The sequence below is a fragment of the Tachyglossus aculeatus genome, chromosome 21 (assembly GCF_015852505.1).
Source record: "Tachyglossus aculeatus isolate mTacAcu1 chromosome 21, mTacAcu1.pri, whole genome shotgun sequence".
Taxonomy (NCBI): domain Eukaryota; kingdom Metazoa; phylum Chordata; class Mammalia; order Monotremata; family Tachyglossidae; genus Tachyglossus; species Tachyglossus aculeatus.
This window is the reverse complement of record NC_052086.1, coordinates 20326185-20346924: the sequence shown is the minus strand read 5'-3', so window position 1 is coordinate 20346924 and position 20740 is coordinate 20326185. Positions and strand designations below refer to the sequence as shown.

Genomic DNA, 20740 nt, shown 5'->3' with positions numbered 1-20740 from the left:
ATACTAATTGTGGTGTTTGTTACGTACTTCCTACATGCCAAGCCATTTCCTAAACCCTGGGGTAGATACAAGCTAATCAGGTTGGACACGGTCCCTTTCCCACATGGGGCTCACAGTCTTAATCTCCATTTTACAGATGAGGTAATTGAGGTGCAGAGAAGTGAAGTGACTTGCCCAAGGTCACACAGCGGACAGCAGTGGAGCCAGGATTAGAACCCAGGTCCTCTGACTGCCAGTCCCGTGCTCTTTCCTCAAAGCCACATTGTTTTTCCTGGGCCTCTTTGCTTGGCAAGCTCTAGCTATAGGCAGGGACCAGGTCAAGCTGAGTTCCCACTGCCCCTCCCAGAGGGTTCGTGTGGTCCAGGATGGGGAGAGCAGCCGTGGCTGGCCCAGCCCATTCCAAAGGACAGTCCGCTTGGGACCAGCCATCAAGTTGTCTGTTTCAGAACGATCTATGGGCGATATTGCATAAATCCAAAGGACAATATTATTATCATTATTACATTTGTTATGCGCTTACTATGTGTTAGGCACTGGAGTGGATGCAAGCAAACTGGGTTGGACACAGTCCCTGTCCCGCATTGGGCTCTCAGCCTTAATCCCCATTTTTCAGGTGAGGTAACTGAGGCACTATCCTCTCAGGGTCACACCTGGAGAGTTTCTAGTACTCTACCAGCCTCAACTACGGGAGGAAGAGTCAAGCAGAGGCATACCCATTCCATTCCTAGCTTGGTCAGTGGCTAGCCAGTGGAAGGCAATCTCCTACAGGTCAAGACTCCTCTGTGCTGAACAGCAGCAGAATAGGAACGAGTCGAGGGTGGAGATTCAAGTTTACTGCGCAGAAGGAGGCAATGGTAAACCACTTTCGTATTTTGACCAAGAAAACTCTGGATACACTACCAGAACAACAGCAGATGGGGGTGGGGTGTTCTGAGAAGCAGCGTGGCTCAGTGGAAAGAGCCCGGGCTTTGGAGTCAGAGCTCATGGGTTCAAATCCCGGCTCCTCCAATTGTCAGCTGTGTGACTTTGGGCAAGTCACTTAACTTCACTGGGCCTCAGTTCCCTCATCTGGAAAATGGGGGTTAATGTGAGCCCCCCGTGGGACAACCTGATCACCTTGTAACCTCCCCAGCGGTTAGAACAGTGCTTGGCACATAGCACTTAACAAATACAATTATTATTATTATTCTGGGAGAGATGTGTCCATGGTGTCGCTATGGGTCGGAGACAACTCAACAGCATAAGACAAGAACTGAGGCACAGAGAACTGAAGTAACTAGCTTAAGGCCAAACAGCAGAAAAGTGGTAGTACCAGAATTACACCCATGACCTTCTGACTCCCAGGTGATGTCCCTGACATCTCTATTTGTTGCTGAATTGTACTTTCCAAGCGCTTAGTACGGCGCTCTGCACAACAGTAAGCGCTCAATAAATATGACTGAATGACTATCTAACCCACCATCCCCAGAAGGGCTCCTTTTCCTGCTTTCATTTGGCTGTTGATGGACATCTCCTAGGCTACTCTGTGGCTTGGGGAATAGGGGGAAACGGGTGCATCTCCTGAGATGCTGACTCTCCCTGGGCGCAGAGGCTACTGGGCGTGATGCAATGGATGCACTCCAACAGGCAAGACCAGGAGTAAGGGGGCTAGCGGAGATGCCAGTGGGAACAGACAAATTCACCATAGCATCCTTTGAACACTACCCTACCCCCTTCTCCCCAGATTATGAAGCCTTAGTCTCTTAGCCTCTGGGATCCTGGGTCATTTTTATTGGTACGTGGGCTCCTTTGAGGGCAGGGACTGTGTCTTATCACCAGCTTAGCCACAGAGGAGGTCAGAAGTGAGGCTCTGCTCCATCCAGGCCTTGGGTCCATTTATTCATTCAGCTGTATTTACTAAGCACTTACTGTATGCAGAGAACTGTACTAAGCGCTTGGGAGAGTACAACAGAACAATAAACGGACACATTCCCTGCTCCCAGTGAACTTTTGGTCTAAAGGAGCTTACACCTCCGACTCAAGATATGGGGTTGCCAGTCATGGCAGAGCAGCTGGTCAGAGACCTACCTGTGCTGTTTGGGGTCTGCAGTTACTGTGATAAAATCTGGTGCGTCCTCCATGGCGTCAAAATACTCCGTCTCCTCATCTTCATCACTGGCTTCCCCTTTGAAAGATACCAGGCCTGCTGAAGACAGAAGCAGACCACACCCCTCGTAATCCACGGCATTAAAAGAGGCTCTTTACACCACGAAACATCAGCAAAAGCTTGAAAGAAACTGGGAGGCTTTTAATACACTGCGTTGGGTGGAACTTCCCTACTTTCTCCTTGCTTTTGCCTTAATAATAATAATAATAATAATTATGGTGCTTTTCTAAGCACTGGGGTAGATACTAGTTTATCAGGTTAGACACAGACCCTGTCCCACACGGGGCTCATGCTCACACAGAGAAGCAGCATGGCTCAGTGGGAAGAGCAGGGCCTTTGGAGTCAGAGGTCATGGGTTCAAATCCCGGCTCCGCCAACTGTCAGGTGTGTGACTTTGGGCAAGTCACTTCACTTCTCTGGGCTTCAGTTACCTCGTCTGTAAAACGGGGATTAAGACTGTCCGCCCCACGTGGGACAACCTGATCACTTTGTAACCTCCCCAGCGCTTAGAACAGTGCTTTGCACATAGTAAGCGCTTAATAAATTCCATTATTACTATTATCCCCATTTTACAGAGGAGGTAACTGAGGCACAGAGAGTGAAGTGACTTGCCCAAGGTCACATTTCAGACTTGTGGTGGAGCCAGAATTAGAACTCATGTCCTTCTGACTCCAAGGCCCAGTAAGCCACACAGGGAACACTGCCCTCAAGCACGGCTGGCTTTGTCAGTCTCCTGACTGAAGCCTTCTTTCCCTGCTGGTTTAACCAATCCAGGTTTGTTTCTGCTTGACTTTGCTAACAGGCAAACTGGCATCGCTTTGCCAGCGGGGAGGCCGTCCTCATTCGTTCATTCAATCGTATTTATTGAGCGCTTACTGTGTGCAGAGCACTGTACTAAGCGCTTACTCGCTGCCGTACTCGCTGCCCAGGCGCATCCTGGACCCAGAGTGTGGTAGTGTAGGTCTGGACCACAGCTGGGATTGTTCAATCCTGCCTTCCTGAGTTCAGCTGCAAGACCTATCCCCTGCCCCAGTGCTGTTTGTTGGCGATGTGGACATTTCAATCAATCAGTCAATCAATCAATCGTATTTATTGAGCGCTTACTGTGTGCACAGCACTGTACTAAGCGCTTGGGAAGTACAAGTTGGCAACATATAGAGACAGTCCCTACCCAACAGTGGGCTCACAGTCTAAAAGGGGGAGACAGAGAACAAAACCAAACATACTTCGGGGAGCTCCGTGCTAGTTACATGACTTGTAATTGGAGAAGAAAGTGAAGGCAAGGATGTTTCCCCTTTTCCCCCTTTTTCCCCTAAAACCAAGATTTTGCCATGGATTTGGCAAGCCAGTATCTCAAGCCCAGAGATCATAGTAATAATAATAATGATGGTATTTGTTAAGTGCTTACTATGTACGAAGATGCTGCCACTGTCGGCCACGGTTACGGGAATTCCAAGGAAGACCTCGCTTCTCTTCTCCATTAGCCCAGAACAGAATGAAAGGTTTCTGCCTCGGTCTTTCTACCCCACCTACAATTGTCTTTTTTTTTAATGGTATTTTTTAAGCGACAGGCACCAAAGCGCTGGGTAGATAAAAACTAATCAGGTTAGACACAGTCCATGTACCCCACGGGGCTTACGGTCTTAATCCCCATTTTATAGATGTGGTAACTGAGGTACCGAGAAGTGAAGTGACTTGCCCAGCAGATACGTGGCCAAGCCGAGATTAGAAACTAGGTCTTTCAGACTCCCAGTCCTCAGCTCTATCCACCAGGCAATTCAATTTGGGGCCTATTCAACACTTCAGTTTAGGGCCTATTTACCCTATAAGGAAATGAAGGCAAGTTATTTGAATGGAGCAATCGGAAGGGATTTCTGGAGAACGACGTGATCTGGCACTCAACCACCTGACCTCCCTCCAACTTTTCCTCACAGTTCTCCTAATACAACCCAACCTGCATACTTTGCTCCTGAATTGCCAACCTGTTCACTGAACTTCAGTCTCATCTGTCTCACTGCTGACCTCTCGTCCACATCCTGCCTCTCACCTGGAATGCCCTCCCTCTTCAGATCCGATGGACAATTACTCTCTCCCCTCCTTCAAAATCTTATTGAAGGCCCATCTCCTCCAAGAGGCCTTTCCTAAGCCCTCGTTTCCTATTGTCCCACTCCCTTCTGTGTCACACTTGCACTGGGATTTGCAACCTTTATTCATCCACAGCACTTATGTGCATATCTGTAATTATTTATATAATAATAATTATGGTATTTTTTTAAGAGCATTTATTAAGCACTTACTATGTGCAAAGCACTGTTCTAAGCGCTGGGGAAGTTACAAGGTGATTAAGTTGTCCCACAAGGGGTTCACAGTCTTAATCTCCATTTTACAGCTGAGGTAACTGAGGCACAGAGAAGGGAAGTGACTTGCCCAAAGTCACACAGCTGACAGTTGGCGGAGCCAGGATTTGAACCCATGACCTCTGACTCCAAAGCCTGAGCTCTTTCCACTGAGCCACGCTGCTTCTCCTTTGTTAGGTGCTTACCATGTGTTAGGCACTGTTCTAAGCGCTGGGTAATTAGGTTGGGCACAGCCCCTGTGCCACACAGGGCTCACTGTTTCAATCCCCATTTTACAGATGAGGTAACTGAGGCACAGAGAAGCTAAGGTAGTTGCCCAAGGTCACACAGCAGGTAAGTGGCAGAGGTGGGATTAGACTCATGTCCTCCCCTCAGGCCTGTGCTCTATCCTTTAGGTCATGCTGCTTCTCTAATTACATTGTATTAATGTCTGTCTCCCCGTCAAGGCTGTAAGCTTGTTGTGGGCAGGGAACATGCCTACCATCTCTGTTATCTTATTATATTGTACTCTCCCAAATGCTTAGTATAGTGCTCTGCACACAATAAGTGCCCAACGCGATTGATTGATTAGTCTGGCACAAACGTCAGCCAAAGTCACTTTTCCTCCTCTAATGAGGACTGTGACAGGTTAATGAAAGTAGAGAACCAGGGGTCTGTGGGAAAAGGGAATGGCGGGCTGGGTTGGGGTCCTGCTGGTTTGGAGCACTGGCCTGATCCTGGGAGGAGCGACTGTCTTGGCTGATGTTCTTCAAGCCATTTTAGATGAGCTCCTGAGGCACAGTTTGGGAAGTTTGGATACTCGGTAAATGTTACAAGGGATGAGTCGGCGTCGCCTTGGGGAAACCAGCCAGGGTTACCCCAGGGAGACCGGGGGGTTGGGCTCCATTCACTCTTTCATTCAATCATATTTACTGAGCACTTACTTAAAACGTTCTTGGGAGAGGACAATGCAATATTAAACAGTCACGTTTTCTGCCCACAGTGAGCTTACAGTCAACAACACAATAAATAAAATTACAGATATATATATAAGCGTTGTGGGGCCCGAACGGGGGAAGAGCAAAGGGAGCAAGTCAGGGCACTGCAGAAGGGAGTGGGAGATGAGGAAAAGTGGGGATTAACCTGGGAAGGCCTCTTGGAGGAGATGGGCCTTCCATAAGGCTTTGAAGAGGGGGAGAGTAATTGTCTGTCGGATTTGAGAAGAGAGGGCGTTCCAGGCCAGAGGTAGGATGTGGGTGAAGGGTTGGTGGCAAGATAGGTGAGACTGAGGCACAGTGAGAAGGTTAGCACTAGAGGAGCAAAGTGTGCAGGCTGGGTTGTAGAAGGAGAAAAGTGAGGTGAGGTAGGAGGGAGCAAGGTGGTGGATTGCTTTAAAGCCAATGGTGAAGTCAATTAAAGCAGCAGTGGGGCTTAGTGAGTACAGCATAGGCCTGGGAATCGGAAGGACCTGGGTTCTAATCCTGACTCCGCCAGATGTCTGCTGTGTGACCCTGAGCAAGTTACTTAACTTCTCTGGGCCTCAGTTATCTCATCTGTAAAATGGGAATTAAGAGTGTGAGCCCCAGGTGGGACAGAGTCCGTGTCCAACCTGATTAACTGGTATCTACCTCAGCGCTTAGAACAATGCTTTGGACATAGTAAGCACTTAAATAAGTACAATAATTCTACTTTAGCTTTACTTTAGGTTCCCCAATTCCTGAACAGGGGAATTCTTCAGCGGTCCCTACTGCTTTCCAGAGAAATGAGAAAGTTAGCCCATAAAGCACTTAGAGCTTCCTGGAAGAATAATAATAATAATAATAATAATAATGATTGCATTTATTAAGCGCTTACTATGTGCAAAGAACTGTTCTAAGCGCTGGGGAGGTTACAAGGTGATCAGGTTGTCCCACAGGGGGGCTCACAGTCTTAATCCTCATTTTACAGATGAGGTAACTGAGGCACAGAAGTTAAGTCACACAGCTGACAATTGGCAGAGCTGGGATTTGAACCCATGACCTCTGACTCCAAAGCCCCTGCTCTTTCCACTGAGCCAGCTGGAAGAGAAGGGACAGGTAATCAACACAGCTTTCTCTCTGATCTCCCATCCTCATGTCTCTCCCCACTTCAATCCATACTTCACGCTGCTGCCCGGATTGTCTCTGTCCAGAAAGGCTCTGGGCATGTTACTCCCCTCCTCAAAAATCTCCAGTGGCTACCAATCAATCTGCGCATCAGGCAGAACCTCCTCACCCTGGGCTTCAAGGCTGTCCATCACCTTGCCCCCTCCTACCTCCCCTCCCTTCTCTCCTTCTCCAGCCCAGCCCGCACCCTCCGCTCCTCCGCCGCTAATCTCCTCACCGTGCCTCGTTCTCGCCTGTCCCGCCATCGACCCCCGGCCCACGTCATCCCCCGGGCCTGGAATGCCCTCCCTCTGCCCATCCGCCAAGGTAGCTCTCTTCCTCCCTTCAAGGCCCTACTGAGAGCTCACTTCCTCCAGCAGGCCTTTCCAGACTGAGCCCCTTCCTTCCTCTCCCCCTCTCCATCCCCCTCATCTTACCTCCTTCCCTTCCCCACAGCACCTGTATATATGTATATATGTTTGTACATATTTATTACTCTATTTATTTATTTATTTTACTTGTACATATCTATTCTATTTATTTTATTTTGTTAGTATGTTTGGTTTTGTTCTCTGTCTCCCCCTTTTAGACTGTGAGCCCACTGTTGGGTAGGGACTGTCTCTATATGTTGCCAACTTGTACTTCCTAAGTGCTCAGTACAGTGCTCTGCACACAGTAAGCGCTCAATACGATTGATTGATTGATTGATTGAACATAGCTAAAATTGCTCTTTTCAAGAGATCAAGCTTTGGAGGAGCTGAATTAGGTGATGTAAATGGGCTATATTAAAGTGACAGCTATGGTTCCACAATGTGAGGATTCTATTGGTGCTGGGAAGTGTTAGGAAGAAATTCAAAGATGAACACTTGATCCGATCAATTCTCATCTCTCTCCCACAAAGAAAGAAGCAGCGTGGCTTAATGGATAGAGCACTGATCTGGATCCGCCACAGGTCAGCTGTGTGACCTTGGGTAAGTCCCTTAACTTCTCTGGGCTTTAGTGACCTCATTTGTAAAATGCGGATTAAAAGTTTGAATTCCATGTGGGCCAGGAACTGTGTCCAACCTGATTAACTTGCATCTACCCCAGTGCTTAGAACAGGGCTTGGCACATGGTAAGTGTTTAACAAGTACCATAATTATCATTATTATTATTATTGTTATTAAGCAATAGAAAAGGAGGATGGAGATAGCTGACCTGTTTTCTACCAGAGGGAAGTAATGGGCACCTGGAACTCTTCAGAATAAAGGCTCTTTATAAATCCATGGCACTACTATATTTGAGTGCTTTTTTGTCCTTTTTTTTAAAGCATGCTCATGAAAGCAGCTTTGCTTACTTATGGTATAGCTGCCTAAATTAGTAATTGATATTACAGTAATCGGATCAAACATTAACAAGAAACAAAGGCACAGTAAATAATAATAATAATAATAATGGCATTTATTAAGTGCTTACTATGTGCAAAGCACTGTTCTAAGCGCTGGGGAGGTTACAAGGTCACCGGGTTGTCCCACGGGGGGCTCACAGTCTTAATCTCCATTTTACAGATGAGGTAACTGAGGCCCAGAGAAGTTAAGTGACTTGCCCAAAGTCACACAGCTGACAAGTGGCGGAGTCGGAATTTGAACCCATGACCTCTGAGTCCAAAGCCCGGGCTCTTTCCACTGAGCCACGCTGCTTCCCCATGTCAGTACTCGTAGTTTAACCAGACTAGGAAGATGGATTTCTAATTTTTTATGGTACAGAGTTAGTGCTATCAACCCAATTCAGATCCATAGGGGCACTGCCAAATTTTATGGACCTGTTTTATGCTATCAGCTGGTGAAGTTGTACTCTCCCAAGAGCATAGTACAGTGCCTTGCATGCAGTAAGCGCTCAATAAATATGAATGAATGGATATCCCAATCAATCATCATCATCATCATCAATCGTATTTATTGAGCGCTTACTGTGTGCACAGCACTGTACTAAGTGCTTGGGAAGTACAAGTTGGTAACATATAGAGACAGTTCCTACCCAGCAGTGGGCTCACAGTCTAAAAGGGGGAGACAGAGAACAAAACCAAACATACTAACAAAATAAAATAAATAGAATAGATATGTACAAGTAAAATAAATAAATAAATAAATAAATAGAGTAATAAATATGTACAAACATAGATACATATATACAGGTGCTGTGGGGAAGCAGAAACACTGTACTAAGCACTTGGGAGAGTATAATATAACAGAGTTGTTAGACATGTTCCCTGCCCACAATGAGCTGACAGTCTAGAGTAAATCAAAGATTTCCTTCCGTCTGCTAGTTTTCCCCACAACAGAATGACGGGGTCTCAGAATTAATGGTGGCTTTCGTTTGTGACAACTGCCAGCTTTAAGGTCACGCTAGGATAATAATAATAAAAAAATAATAATAATAATTATGGTATTTGTTAAGCGCTTACTATGTGCCAGGCACTGTACTAAGTGCTGGGGTAGATACAAGGTAATTGGGTTGGACACAGTCACTATCCCACATAGCGCTCCCAGTCTCAATCCCACTTTACAAACGAGGGAACTGAGGCACAAAAGTGAAGTGACTTGCTCAAGGTCACACAACAGACAAGTGGCGGAGGTGGTATTAGAACCCAAGTCCTTCGGACTCCCAGGCCTGTAGTTTATCTGCTAGGTCATGCTACTCAATCCCATAAGGCACGGATTTTGGGGTCAGAGGTCATGGGTTCAAATCCCAGCCGCACCAATTGTCAGCTGGGTGACTTTAGGCAAGTCACTTCACTTCTCTGTGCCTCAGTTACCTCAACTGTAAAATGGGGATTAAAACTGTGAGCCCCCCCGTGGGACAACCTGATCACCTTGTAACCTCCCCAGTGCTTAGAACAGTGCTTTGCACATAGTAAGCACTTAATAAATGCCATCATTATTATTCTAGACTGTGAGCCCGTTGTTGGGTAGGGACCGTCTCTATATGTTGCCAACTTGTACAGTGCTCTGCACACAGTAAGCGCTCAGTAAATACAATTGAATGAATTAATAAGGCCCCCATAAGCACCCTCTTGGCACCTATAGCACCGAGGTCACGCCTGAGCAGAGCACCTGTCTCAGACAAGATATCAGTGCAGGCCGAGGGCGAGAACCTAGACCCCATTACCTCCTGGTTTAGCAACTTTTCCCGCCCTGGATCTCGGGGAAAAGGACACTCACCCTTGGAGATGGTCCCCGAAGACGTGGTGGACAGACAAGGAGTCCCTCGGCAAGCTCGCTCCAAGCTGTTGTGCTGTTTAGCTAATTGCTCAATAGTCTCTTCCAGGCGGTTCCTCTGCTCCCGCTCATACTGGAGGGCTCGCTGCCATTTCCGATTGTGCAGTTCCGCTAACTCCAAGAAATCCCGGCAAGCCTGACGGGAGCAAGGGACATTCACGTTAGACCGGCCCAAAGGGGAATCGCCAATAATAATGATAAATAATTGTGGCGTTGGTTAAGCGCTTACTACGTGCCAGGAGCTGTACTAAATGTCGGGGTAGATACAAGTAAATCGGGTTGGGTAGAGTCCCCGTCCCGCGTGGGGCTCACGGTTTAAATCCCTGATTTACAGATGAGGCACAGAGAAAGGAAGTGACTTGACCAAGGTCACATAGCAGACAGGTGGTGGAGCCGGGGTTAGAATCTATGACTTTGTGACTCTGAGGCCTGGGCTTTATCCACAAGGCAAAACTGCCAGGAGCGGTGGGAGTTGGGAGAGGGGCTTCCTGCATTTTGCCGGGGTGGAGGGAGGTCCTTTGGGTCTTTGGTGCCACAGAGGTTCACGGTAGTAGACTGGCTGATTTGCCACCCAAATGCCCTGGGATGAGCTCGCTTCCAAGCTGCTGTGGTCATGCAAGAAATGCCACCATTTTGATCACTGGAGTTCAATGGGCTCAGAGCAATTGAGGTGGACCAGCTGCAACTCAAACAAAGACTCACAAGCACCTTGTCTAGTTACTATCAAGGAAGAGTCATGGGTTCTAATCCCGGCTCCACTATTTGTCTGCTGTGTGGCTTTGGGGATATCACTTCACTTTTCTGGGCCTCAGTTATCTCATCTGTAAAATGGGGATTGAGACGTGAACTCTACATGGGACAGGGACTGCTTCCAATCCAATTTGCTTGTATTCACCACAGTGTTTAATACAGTGCCCAGCACACAGTGAGGGCTTAACAAACACTGCAATTATTATTATTATTATCATTATTCAGAAAAATTGCCTTGCTCCAGCCCCAATTTGCTCCTTCTCTGGGGCTTCTTCAGCTCTAGCTTGCCCTTCTTAATACGCAGTGACCAGACTGCACATGGCACCCAGGTGTAGCTGGGAGACTGTTTCATAGCATTTTTTTATAGTATTTGTTAAGCAGTTACTACGTGCCAGGCACTGTACTAAGAGCTGGAATAGATGCAACCTATTCAGGTTGGACACAGTCTATGTCCCCCATGGGGCTCACAGTCTAAACACGAAGAACAGGAAAACTGAGGCCCAGAGAAGTTAAATGACTTGCCCAAGGTCCCACAGCAGACAAGTGATGAAGCCGGGATTAGAACCCAGGCCTTTCTGATTCCCAGGCCTGTGCTCTGTTTCTCTTGTTGCAAAACTCGGTCTTTAATTCTGTTTTCTCTGCTCTTTCTGATGATGGCCAACATTTTTCTGGCCTTTCGGGCTACCTCCACATAGACAGGGCCTCCAAAATTACTTTCCTGAGCTGTGTCTGACTGCTATGAAGCCTTCATCTCAGAGAGATGTAGCTTGGATGGGTTCCCTGGGGTGTGTTACCTTGCCTTTGCTCACCCTGAAACTCATTCACCATCTTTCTGCCCACTCGCTCGTCTTTAGGAGGATTTCCCGGAGTTCATCCCCATCTATATGGCATTTCACCACCTGGGAGAGCTTATGGTTACCTGCACACTTGGAGAGTTCATCGCAAACTTCCACTTCCAGGTGATTTAGGAAGATGTAAAACAAAACTGAATCCTTGGGGGACCTCACAATTTATCATCTAGACTGTGAGCCCGCTGTTGGGTAGGGACCGTCTCTATATGTTGCCAACTTGTACTTACCAAGCGCTTAGTACAGTGCTCTGCGCACAGTAAGCACTCAATAAATACGATTGAATGAATGAACACTTCTCCATCTCCCATTTATCCCTTACCTTCTACTTCCTCTCTAATAATAACAATAATAATAATAATATCTGTTAAGCCCTTACTATGTGCCAAGCATTGTCCTAAGTATTGGGGTAAACACAAGATCATCGGGTGCCACGTGGGGCTCACAGTCTAAGTAGAAGGGAGAACAGCTATTGAATCCCCACTTTGCAGATGAGGGAACTGAGGCCCAGGGAAGGGAAGTGATTTGCCCAAGGTCACTAAGCAGGCAAGTGGCGGAGTCGGAGTTAGAGCCCTCGTCCTCTAACTCCCAGGCCGGGGCTCTCAAGCTGTGAAGCTAAGCGCTTAGTACAGTGCTCTGCACACAGATACGATTGAATGAATGAAGCCAGTGATACTGGTGGAGCTCAGCCATTCGGTAGTGAGGAGCCTGTAATGAACAACAGTCAATCAATCAATAGTAATTGTTGGAGTACTGAGTTTATAGACAAGCAGCGTGGCTTAATGGAAAGAGCACAGGCTTGGGAGTCAGAGGACGTGGGTTCTAATTCCGGCTCTGCTACTTGTCTGCTGTGTGACCTTGGGTAAGGCACTTCTCTTTTCTGCGCCTTAGTTACCTCATCTGTAAAATGGCTTCTAAGATTGTGAGCCCCAGTGGCACAACCTGATTACCCTGTAACTACCCCAGTGCTTAGAACAGTGCTTAACAAATACCATAATAATAATAATGATAATAACGATAACAATAATAATAATTGAGCACCTACTGTGGGCGAAGCACCATATAGAACTTTTGGGGGAGTACAATAGAACTGGTCTATACGATCCCGGCACCCCAAATAGTTTACCAATAGGGTCCTCCTCACCCCAAACTTCAAACTTCCCTGTTAAATAGACTTACCCTACTATCCGCTTCTATTTACTTTGCTGTTCCCAATTAACCCTATATAGATGCAGCACGGTGTAGTGGATAAAGCACGGGATTGGGAGCCTGAAGGTCATGGATTCTAATCTCAGCTTCACCACTTATCTGCTGTGTGATCTCGGGCGAGTCAGCTCACTTCTCTGGGCCTCAGCTAATTCATCTGTAAAATGGGGATTGAGACTGTGAGCCCTACGTGGGACAGGGACTGTGTCCAACCCGATTTGTTTGAATCCACCTTAGTACTTAGTTCTAAGTACTTAGTACAGTGCCTGACATATAGTAAGCACTTAACAAATATGATTAACTAGGGTGGCCATCTGCCCATTTTTATCTCTGGATAGTCGGGTTTTCGGCTGGTCTGTCCCTCTTCCAGAATGGATCTGGCAGTGGACGTGTTGATGCCTGCTATTTTCATTTTCAGGGCTGAGTCTCCCTCTGCTTGGGTTCCTGCTGCTGAGTACCGGGGCTCAGATGCAGTGCCTGCGTTAGCCGGGAGCTGGGAAGGGACTAGGACCTGGGTTCTAATTCCGACTCCACCACTCATCTGCTCTGCGACCTTGGGGCTAGGAGGGTCAAGGATCCCCCAGGAGAAACACTCTAGATTTGGGCATGCTTTCGCATATCGGCGCCTATGACATCATCGCGTTACATTGCGACTTGGCAAATACAAGTGATGTCATGTGCCACTATAACGCCTGCTAGTCCGGAGAGTTTCAGTGGACACACTTCTTACAACATCCTTCTTTCCCACATTTCTCAGCACACGAAAAAGGAGTAACATAGCAGTGATTTTTTCATCAGATGCTTGAATTTGATTTTTTCAGGAATTACCTCCGATCAGATATTTTTCTGACCTCTTTACAATTCACTTGTGTACTCTCCGATTCCCTGAGGTGTTCATTACTTTGGCCAATGTGATACCATTGGTGATATGTCAGAGCTGCCCCTCCCTTTTCAGAATAGTGGGATGTGAAATAAAATCAATCTCGGTACCTACAGGATTTCACAGACACATTCCTTGCCTGGCTCCTTTTTTTTTTTTTTTTTTTTTTTTTTTACAGTATCTGTTAAGTAGCTGGACAGAAAAAAACAGGATAGAAAGAACATCGATTCTTTTGAAATGTGGTGTTGGAGAAGGCTTTTGCGAATACCATGGACTGCTCGAAAGAGAAACAAATGGATTTTAGAGCAAATTAAACCAAAGTGGTCTTTGGAAGGCCAAATGACTCGACTTAGAGTAGCATATTTTGGACACATAATTCAGGAGGACTAATTCTCTGGAGAAGACACTAATGCTAGGAAAAGTCCGGGGAAAACGTGGAAGAGGCAGGCCGGCAGCTAGATGGATAAAGACCATAATAACGATAACGGAAGAACGATTAGAAAGGTTGCAGATTATGGCAGAAGACAGGACGTTCTGGAGAAAGCATCTCCATGGAGTCACTATGAGCTGGAAATGACTCGATGGCACTTAATAATAATAATAATAATAATAAGTACTTATTACATGTCAAGCACTGTTCTAAGCACTTGGGTAGATACGAGATTATTGGGTTGAACAGTCCCTGTCCGACATGGGGGTCACAGTCTAAATTGGTGGGAGGGGGATTTAGTCCACATTTTATAGATGAGATAACTGGGGCCCAGAGAAGTTAAGACCTGTGTGTGCTATCTACTAGATCACACTGCTTCCCTCTTGCCCTGCACCAACCTCCTTTCATTCCACCTTTCAGACATTTTTCACATGACACCACTCTTTGCTTAACAAAGGCAACTGGATTTAATTTGGCTAAGCAAATTCTCTTGGGAGCTGGGGAGGAAGCCCTGCTTCCAGCTACTGGTTAGATTCACTATTGAGGAGATATGCAAGAGATCTTTTCCTTTTCCACACATTAGCAAACATAGCACATTCTCAATATTCACCCTGCCTTTCTGGATGGCATGTACCATGTCTGTAGGCAATCAATGGATTTCTTTATTTTTAGAATCTGAGCACTTCATCAGACTTTTACTCTGGCATTATTTCTCTCCTAGATGACGCTGGTATTTTTTCAGAAGTGGCCTTTTCATTTCATTAGGGTGATTACTTGAAATTCAGAAATCACAAAAGGTTGGTCAGGGAGGTTAATATAGCCTATTACAGTTCCAACTATTTCATATTTTTGACTTTGCAGACACTCTCTGTCACTCTCGTAGACACACATAAAAGCACCACTATTTTAACCATAAGAATAAGGACCTCAGGCACAAAGTAGCAAAGGTCGAGAGTGAACTATAAACACCTTCCAATAAGTCAATGATATTGCTTGGGAAGCAGTGTGGCCTAATGGATAGAGCACAGGCCCGTAAATCAGAAGGACCTGGGTTCTAATTCTGGCTCTGCCACTTGCCTGCTGCTTGACCTTGGGCAAGACACTTCATTGGGCCTCAGTTACCTCATCTGTAAAATGGGGATTGAGACTGTGAACCCCACGTGAGACAGGGATTGTGTCCAACCCGATTTGCTTGTATCCACCCCAGCACTTACTAGAGTGCCTGGCACATAGTAAGCACTTAAATGCCATTATTATTATTATTATTATTATTATTATTATTATTATTATTCTAATCCTGACTCCTCACTTGTCTGCTGTGTGATCTTGGGCAAGTCATTTGACTTCTCAGGACCTCAGTTACCTCGCTTAGTAAACGGGGATTAACACCGTGAGCGCCATATGGGACACGGACGGGGTCCAACCTAATTAGCTTGTCTCTACCCCAGTGCTAGAGTGCCTGGAACATATTAAGTGCTTAACAAATGCCATTAAAAAAATGAGCTTTTACTGGGTGTAGAGCACTTTACCAAATGTTTGGGAGAATACAATACGAGTTGGTAGACATGACCCCTGTCCACAAAGAGTTTACAATTCAGAGTCTAAATAAGCTTTCCCGATGAAAGATGAGCCCCAACTCACATCTGTCAAATATGGGATCTCTAGGGAAGAGGCAGGAGACACTATGTGCTTGTGTGGGAAAGCAGGACGGCATAATGTATAGAGCATGAGTCTAGGAGTCAGAAGGTCATGGGTTCTAATCCCGACCCAACCACTTGTCTGCCATGTGGCCTAGGGCATGTCATTTCACTTCTCTGGGTCTCATTGACCTCACCTGTAAAATAGGGATTGAGACTGTGAGCCCCACATGGGGCAAAGACTGTGTCCAAACTGATTTGCTTGTATCCACCCCAGTGCTTAATACAGTGCCTGGCACACTGTAAGCGCTTAACAAATATCAGAATGATTATCATGGGTTTGAGGGTCTCTCAAAATCCCAGGCATCTTTCCTGGCACCACCAGTACTTTCAACTATTGATTTTCCTGTGTGGGTAACCAAATCAGTTTTCTCAGGGTTAACAGTGTGCATGAAAGGACAGGATGACAGTGACAAGTAATCAGTAGTTAAGTAATGATAGTGACCGTCACATTTGGGGAAATCTCATTATCTACTTAGAGAGCTCCATCACCTCAGTCAAAGCACATGCCACGTGCACACAAAAAACCCCCATTAAAATGCAACTCTACCGAGTATGATGTAGGAATTACCAGTTGCTCCTGTCTTGGTAGGATGAATGCTTCTGAAAATAATATATCTGGAAAGTTGCATCTGGGAAAGTAAGGCCACAATTAATTTGGTCTTTAAGACTGGTTAGAAAATGGCTCCTCCTGGCTTGCATAGAAAATGACCAAGAAACGTCATTGAGAAACTCAGTCTGATGAACATAGGGGATGCAGACTAGGGTATAAGATCTCTAACCAAGGGAAGCACCAGATTTTTTCTAATTGTTAATTAACTCTAGAGGAGATTGCTCCTGGGAATCTCCATTTAGGCACAGTTAGGTGGAATTTTCTCTATTCAGACTCTTGCAAGGCAATCTGTGACTGTTCCATTTTTCCCGATCTATGTCTCATGGTGAGACATTATTAAAAAAAAGTCCCCAAATCCCTCCAAAGTCTGATTCACCCCACCCCAGAATGTCAGGGAGGGCTTAAATAGCCAGAAGTAAGGGAATGCTTGCTGGGGTGATGTCATAAGAGGTGGAGGTTTCTGACCAAAAAACCACTTGGGCGTTTTGTATGGTGGATCAAAATTAAGCTAATCAGGAATCCTGAAAATAGATGGGTATGGTGGGCATCGAGGACCTCAGGGGTTACCAGGGCAACCACCTGCTCATCTATTGTAGTCCAGTAGAGAATTTTTTTTAAGTATCATTGTTAAGTGCTTACACTGTGCCAGGCACTGTTCTGAGCGCAGACGAACGCACAAGATAATCAGGTTGGACACAGTCCTTGAACCACATAGGGTTCACGGTTTTTCAACTCTGTTTTACAGATGAGATAACTGAGGCACAGAGAAGTTAAATGACTTGCCCAAGGTCATAAAGCAGACAAGTAAGAGAGCTGGGATTAGAACCAGTCAGGATCCCCTGACTCCTAGGCCCAAAATCTTTCCACTAGACTGTAAGCTCGTTGTGGGCAGAGAAAGTGTCTATCAACTCAGTTATATTGTGATGATCATAATAATGATGGTATTTGTTAAGTGCTTACTATTTGCAAAGCACTGTTCTAAGCGCCGGGGGGATACGAGGCGATCAGGTTGTCCCACATGGGGTTCACAATCTTAATCCCCATTTCACAGATGAGGTAAATGAGGCACAGAGAAGCTAAGTGACTTGCCCAAAGTCACACAGCTGACAATTGGCGGAGCCGGAATTTGAACACATGGCCTCTGACTCCAAGCCCGTGCTCTTTCCACTGAGCCACGCTACGTCTCTTGTACTCTCCCAAGCACTTAGTATGGTGCTCTGCTATCAATCAATCATATTTATTGAGCACATATTGCATGCAGAGCACCGTACTAAGTGCTTGGGAGAATACGATATAACAGAGTTGGTAGACATGTTCCCTGCACACAGCGGGCTTAGAGTCTAAAGGGGAGACAGACATTAATAGAAATAAATACATTCCAGATATGTACCTAAGTGCCGTGGGGTTGAGGAAGGGGTGAATAAGGGGTGCCAAATCCAAGTGCAAATCCAAGCGAAGCAGCATGGCTTAGTGGATAGAGCACAGGCCTGGGGGTCAGAAGGACCTGAGTTCTGTTCCCGGCTCTGCCACATGTCAAGTGGCAAGTCACTTAGGTTCTCTGAGCTTTGGTCACTTCATCTGTAATATGGGGATTAAATCCATCCCTCCCTGTGAGCCCCGTGTGGGACAAAGACTGTGTCCGACCTGATTACCTTGAGATCTGTGTTCCATTTTTCCCGATCTATGTCTCATGGTGGGACATTATAAAAAAAAAATACCTTGTTTTAGCCTGATTACCAAGCACTTAGTACACTGCCTGGCACATTGTAAGCACTCAACAGGTACCACTGCATAAAAAGACTTGATTACGCTCAAAGCCTTCTGAATTAGAAGAGTTTCCCAATGGATCAGAAAGGTATCCTGGCTCCGTTAAGAAACTTTCATTGTCTTTCTCTTCCAGCATGGCAACTTAGAATAGGTTGAACAAGATTGGGCTATGACATCATCATCATCATCGTCATCAGCAGCGGTATTTATGGAATGTTTACTGTGTGCAAAGCACTATATTAAACACTTGGGAGACTATAATACAACAGAGTTGGTAAACACATTCCCTGCGATGACAGCCTAGTGTACTGTTCTACTCTGATGATTGATCACACCATTTTAAAGCAGCCTAAGGATCTTGGTGAACTTCTCAAGGAATGCACATTTGCTTAACAAAGCCAGAGCTGTAATAATAATAATAATTATGGTATTTGTTAAGCGCTTACTAAGTGCCAAGCACTGTTCTAAGCACTGGGGTAGATACAAGGTAATCAGGTAGCCCCAAGTGGGGCTCACAGTCTCAATCCCCATTTTACAGATGAGGTAACTGAGGCACAGAGAAGTTAAGTGACTTGCCCAGGTCAAACATCAGACAAGTGATGGAGCCGGGATTAAAACCCACGACCTTTGACTCCCAAGCCCATGCTGTTGTCACTAGGCCATGTTGCTTCTCAATAAATACTAGACCTAAGGAGTATTATTCAGAGGATCCTTGGAGTGTATTAGAGTGAGAGGATGTCAGGATTATTCCTTAAATCTGACAGCTTGAACTCAAAAGTGAATATCACTCAGATAATGAATGAGAAAACAGTTCGAGTGAAGGAAGAAATCCAAGGCCTCAAAATCACAACTTTTCGCCAGTAGGCAAAAATTAGGTGCTCAGTATTACGTATTAGAGAAGCAGGGTGGTCTGGGAGTCCGAAGGACCTGGGTTCTAATCCCGGCTCTGTCACTTTTCCGCTGTGTGATCCGGGACAAGTCACTTCACTTCACTGTGCCTCATCTTTAAAATGGGGGTTAAGACCGTGAGCCCTATATGGGCCAGGCACTGGGTCCAACCTCATTAGCTCTATCTACCCCAGCGCTTAGTACAGTGCCTGACACGTAGTAAGTGCTTAACAAGCACCATAAAATAAAAGAAAGGAACCAAAGTTAGTTAAGCAAAAGACCATTTCTTTTGCAGAGCTCAATTTCCTGACTACTAAACAAGGATGGTGCTTGTTCCTATATTCAGTATGCGGCACTGCATACTTTTTCTTTGCATTCTCCTTTCTGTGTTTATCCCAAGGGGAGGAAAGAGTTTGCGAGTAGATTATATTGATTCCATGCTCTAAAATGGAAATGAGAAATCTTAAGCTGGTTCTCTAGATTAAAGCACAACTTCTGTTTTGCTCCACATCCCTGGAGCTAATACGGACATTAATAAATGCCACGGCTCTTATAAATTACTTGCTATGCTTTGTGTTTTTTTTGGGGGGGGGCAACTCTCTATTTTCAAGTTTGAAGTTCTTTCTAGTTGAAAAATGACAGCACTGACTGGCACATCTTTATTCATTCCTACAAAAATCCTCAGCCAAATGCCCAACTGTCATACATCTTGCAGACAAGTCTTTTAAGAATCATCTAAATCCACCTATTTGAAGTCCTGAGAAGCAAGCCCAACTCAACCCCCAAAGCTTCATTCATTGACCCTCTTTTTTCCTCCACATGGTGAATTGAGGTTTGGGAGTCTGAGAAAATGCAATTTTATCTTCAAACAGTGAGCTCCCTTCTTCTAGTTTCATTATTTATTGAGTACTCTTGCCTGAATTCTCAACTTGCAATAGGTCGGTGATTCTTCGGGTGAAAGCCATGGACTCGGAAGACAGGAAATACCTTCAAGGGTCACCTGAAGGGTGAAGGGTTTGTTCTCTGGCTTCCACTCAAAACGGCAGTGGCATCATTACCCCCTGTCCCTAGATAGCAGACTACATCAGTGCCTTTGTAATTTTTATTTTATTTTTTTATTTTTTTTTGTATTTTATTTTTTTGAGGGCAGTTCAGGTGTATGTAGCCCCAGACCTGGAGCACCAATTAGAAGACCTGCAGTTTAAAATTTTTTTGTACTGGTATTTGTTAAGCACCCATGTGCCAGACACTGTACTAAGCACTGGGGGTAGACACAAGATAATCAGGTTGGACACAGTCCCTGTCGCATATGGGCTTAAAGTCTAAGTAGGAGGGAATAGGATTTAATCCCCATTTTACAGATAAGGTAACAGGCACAGAGAAATTAAGTGACTTTTCCAAGGTCACACAGCAGGCAAGGGATGGAGCCTGAATTAGAACCCAGACCCTCTGATTCCTAGGCCCATGCTCGATACTTTCCCTGCTCACTGCTTGTTCAGGAAATGAACAAAGTGCTTAACGAATACCAAATCATCACTAATTAGTCTCTGTATAGAGATACCAGTTGAAGTTTTGTGAGTGGATGAGCTCCCTGAGAGATTGAGTGCAAGGTGAGAAGACTAGGGCATTCAAAACAGAGTCCTGTGGGATACTGACAGTTAAAGTAGGGGGAGAGGCAGAAGAGCCAGCAAAGGACACTGAGAAGGAGCAATCGGAGACTGCATCTTGGAGGTTGGGAGTTGGAGGTTTCCCCCTTTTAGACTGTGAGCCCACTGTTGGGTAGGGACTGTCTCTATATG

The 20740-nt window shown here is 45.7% G+C and overlaps 1 protein-coding gene and 1 non-coding gene across 9 annotated transcripts in view; one reads left to right on the top strand and one right to left on the bottom strand.

Annotated features, from left to right (window-relative positions):
- The window catches only part of OSBP2 (oxysterol binding protein 2), a 319886-nt gene that overhangs the window by 36164 nt on the left and 262982 nt on the right, over positions 1–20740 (bottom strand). For 7 of the 8 annotated variants that reach the window (XM_038762589.1, XM_038762597.1, XM_038762591.1 and 4 more), the window contains 2 exons: positions 9806–9998; positions 2068–2185 (listed from right to left, as the gene is read on the bottom strand). In XM_038762589.1, the coding sequence (XP_038618517.1) occupies positions 2068–2185; positions 9806–9998 (311 nt within the window). The remainder of the gene's footprint in view (positions 1–2067; positions 2186–9805; positions 9999–20740) is intronic. The other variant, XM_038762590.1, reaches the window with a different exon arrangement.
- LOC119943013 lies at positions 633–770 on the top strand. Its single transcript, XR_005455500.1, has one exon. It is a non-coding gene; the product is annotated as a small nucleolar RNA SNORA7 (small nucleolar RNA).